Source organism: Plecotus auritus (assembly GCF_963455305.1).
Source record: "Plecotus auritus genome assembly, chromosome: X".
Classification (NCBI taxonomy): Eukaryota; Metazoa; Chordata; class Mammalia; order Chiroptera; family Vespertilionidae; genus Plecotus; species Plecotus auritus.
The window spans coordinates 127,767,220-127,769,722 of record NC_137784.1 but is presented as its reverse complement, the minus strand read 5'-3'; the positions used below and the strand labels follow the sequence as shown (position 1 = coordinate 127,769,722).

The window sequence follows — 2,503 nt, the reverse complement described above, 5'->3', positions numbered from 1 at the left end:
GGAGTAGATGGTGAGAGACAGGATTTTCAATAAAGATAGAGCATTTAATTGGGCTTCAACTCTACATGGGCAAGACAAGTGAGGTTTCATTTGGGTCCCCCACATCTTCTGCTGCTTTTGGAGTGTGACCAACATATTTTGTTCATCACCTTTTCCCATGTTAGAATTTGTGAGTGCATGAGACAAAATCTCATCCAGATGTTGCTGAATCATTTATAACTATAAAAAGGTCATAAGGATCTTTTGGTCTCCTGACAACTTTCAAAGCCTTTGACAGCCTCTTTCTTCTGACTCAGAAGCATAAGATCCTACAAGGCTCCAGCAGGTCATGGTATCATTTCAGAACTTAGAAATCAAGAGTATTCATGGATTTCAATTCTGGCAGGCACCCATATTGCCTACTTTCAAACAAAGGGGCTATCAACAGGCCTCCCACATCTGTAGGGGTGGGAGTGGAGATAGGACCATGACTTTTCAACACATCCAGTGCATAACAAGAAGAAACAATCTCCCTGGCAGCATAAGAGCACCTTTTCTATTAACTTGTCCCCTATTTTTCTGTACTTTTTGAAAAGAGAGAAGATGGGGTCCCTAAAGATGTCCACTTCCTCATACTTGGCCAGGGCCCACACTCCAGAGCAGCCATAAGTCACCTTTGTGACATCACATGACTTAAGCAGCTGGTTGCCCCACGACCGAGACTCTAGAATTTTGAGGACAGTATATATAGGGCATCGCTGCTGTGACCAAAGGCATTTCTGACCCCACTTTTGAAGTGATAGGATCCTGGGTACCAAATGCTTTTTGATGTAGAGCATCAACATGGCTAGTCAGAGTACCCATGAGATACACGAAGCCAAGATGGCCTCATCAGCAGCTGGACAACCACCAATAATAGTCCAATATGATACATCCTCAGATCCTCATGTGGGTCCCAGGGAGGCTTTGGAGAGGCACGGGGGCCAAGAACAGAGCCAAGATCCAAGTCTGCAAGACAACCCGCAGCCACAGGACCCAAGCCAAAGCACCGCCAATGTGGAAGGAAACAACATTCTTCTTGGGCTGTCCTTCCCAAGAAAGCTTTGGAGGATAGTGGAGGACGACGCCTTCAGGTCTGTGCGCTGGAATGATGACGGAGACACCGTGATCATCGAGGAAAATCTTTTCCAGAGGGAGATTCTCTGCCGAAGGGGCGAGGAGCAAATCTTTGAATCTGACAGCCTGAAGAGTTTTATCCGCTTGCTGAACCTCCATGGATTCAGCAAAATACGCCCAGGAGATTCTTCAGTTTGCTCTGCAGGGAACAGGATGATGGTAAAGTATAAAGTTCTCCCATTTCCCATGTTGTTTGTTACTCAAATATCTTCCTAGTAGACCAAGAAGAATGATATTCCTGGAGGGCTTCATTTTCAGGTTCTAATCCTTTTTGACATGAGACAGTATTTATTGAAAGATGAAAAAACATAGATTTTCATATGAAACTATAGCCCCCTTAGAGATAACCTGCAGGGATGGCTAAAGACTCTGAGAGGCCAGGTAATGTCAAATAGATATATTTTCTCCCCAAATTACTAAAATAATTAATTTTGTTTCAGATATACCAAAACAACAATTTCCAGAGAGACAAGCCTTGGCTTCTTGAGAACATCATGACAAAAGGCAACCAGGTGACTCGTGCTTTGCCCGGGACCAGTGCAACCTCTCCTAAGAGAAAGAAGAAGATGGCCCCCACAAGACGCTCCCCAAGAATACACCACAAGGACGGCAACAACGATGCTGAAGAAAAGGCCCAGGGGAACGCCAAAAATGATTGGGGACCCAGTGCAACAGAGTTTTTCAAGTACTTGGGTCTGCGGCCCACAAGCAGTGCCATGGAGGTCCAGTGCCCAAGTGAGGCAGGTGGTCCAAGTGGGGAGGGCAAGCCTGGGAATGTCATGTTTGTACCCCTGGCTATTGCAGGAACTGACGGCACAGGGGATGTGCCTACGAGCCCCCCAAATGACCCACTCCATGGTTCAGTGATGTCTTCATACAATGTCTGTTATTCCACCCTGATGGCTGGCCTTTCAGTCATGGCCCCACTTGAGGGCCCTGACAAGGAGGAAGAGGAAGAGGTGTCCTCAAATAACAAGTGTTCACTCAGTGAGCAGTTCAAGGACAATGTAGACCACTAACATCACATTGACAGAAAATAATCACTACTTTGTAACCATGAATCCATTTGGCTTAAATAATGAAAAGCAAAACTAAATAGTAGAAAAATAAAAAAAATTCATTGAGAATTGTGAGTACTTGTTCTTCTGTTTCCGTGCCACACACCTAGTCAGATGAGCCTGAGGAAGCTAGAAATCCTGGCCCCAGAAAGATGTTTGTCCCTGTTGTCCTCTTTCATTTTCACCCACTCAGCCAAGGATCTGGCTAAGAAGTCCTGAGGTGAGCCCAGGAAGATCTGGTCCCCTGAGCTTTGCCTACTGGACAGGAGACAGAACTGCCTGGCTCCTGA

At 45.7% G+C, this 2,503-nt stretch overlaps 1 protein-coding gene across 1 annotated transcript; it reads left to right on the top strand.

The window, feature by feature from the left end:
• Positions 1 to 822: 822 nt before the first annotated feature.
• LOC308240272 (heat shock transcription factor, X-linked member 3-like) lies at positions 823 to 2,174 on the top strand (the record flags this gene model as incomplete). Its single annotated transcript, XM_080653156.1, has 2 exons — positions 823 to 1,314; positions 1,596 to 2,174. The coding sequence occupies 2 exons, from the start codon at positions 823 to 825 to the stop codon at positions 2,172 to 2,174; spliced, it is 1,071 nt and encodes a 356-aa protein (XP_080509282.1).
• Positions 2,175 to 2,503: the final 329 nt, after the last annotated feature.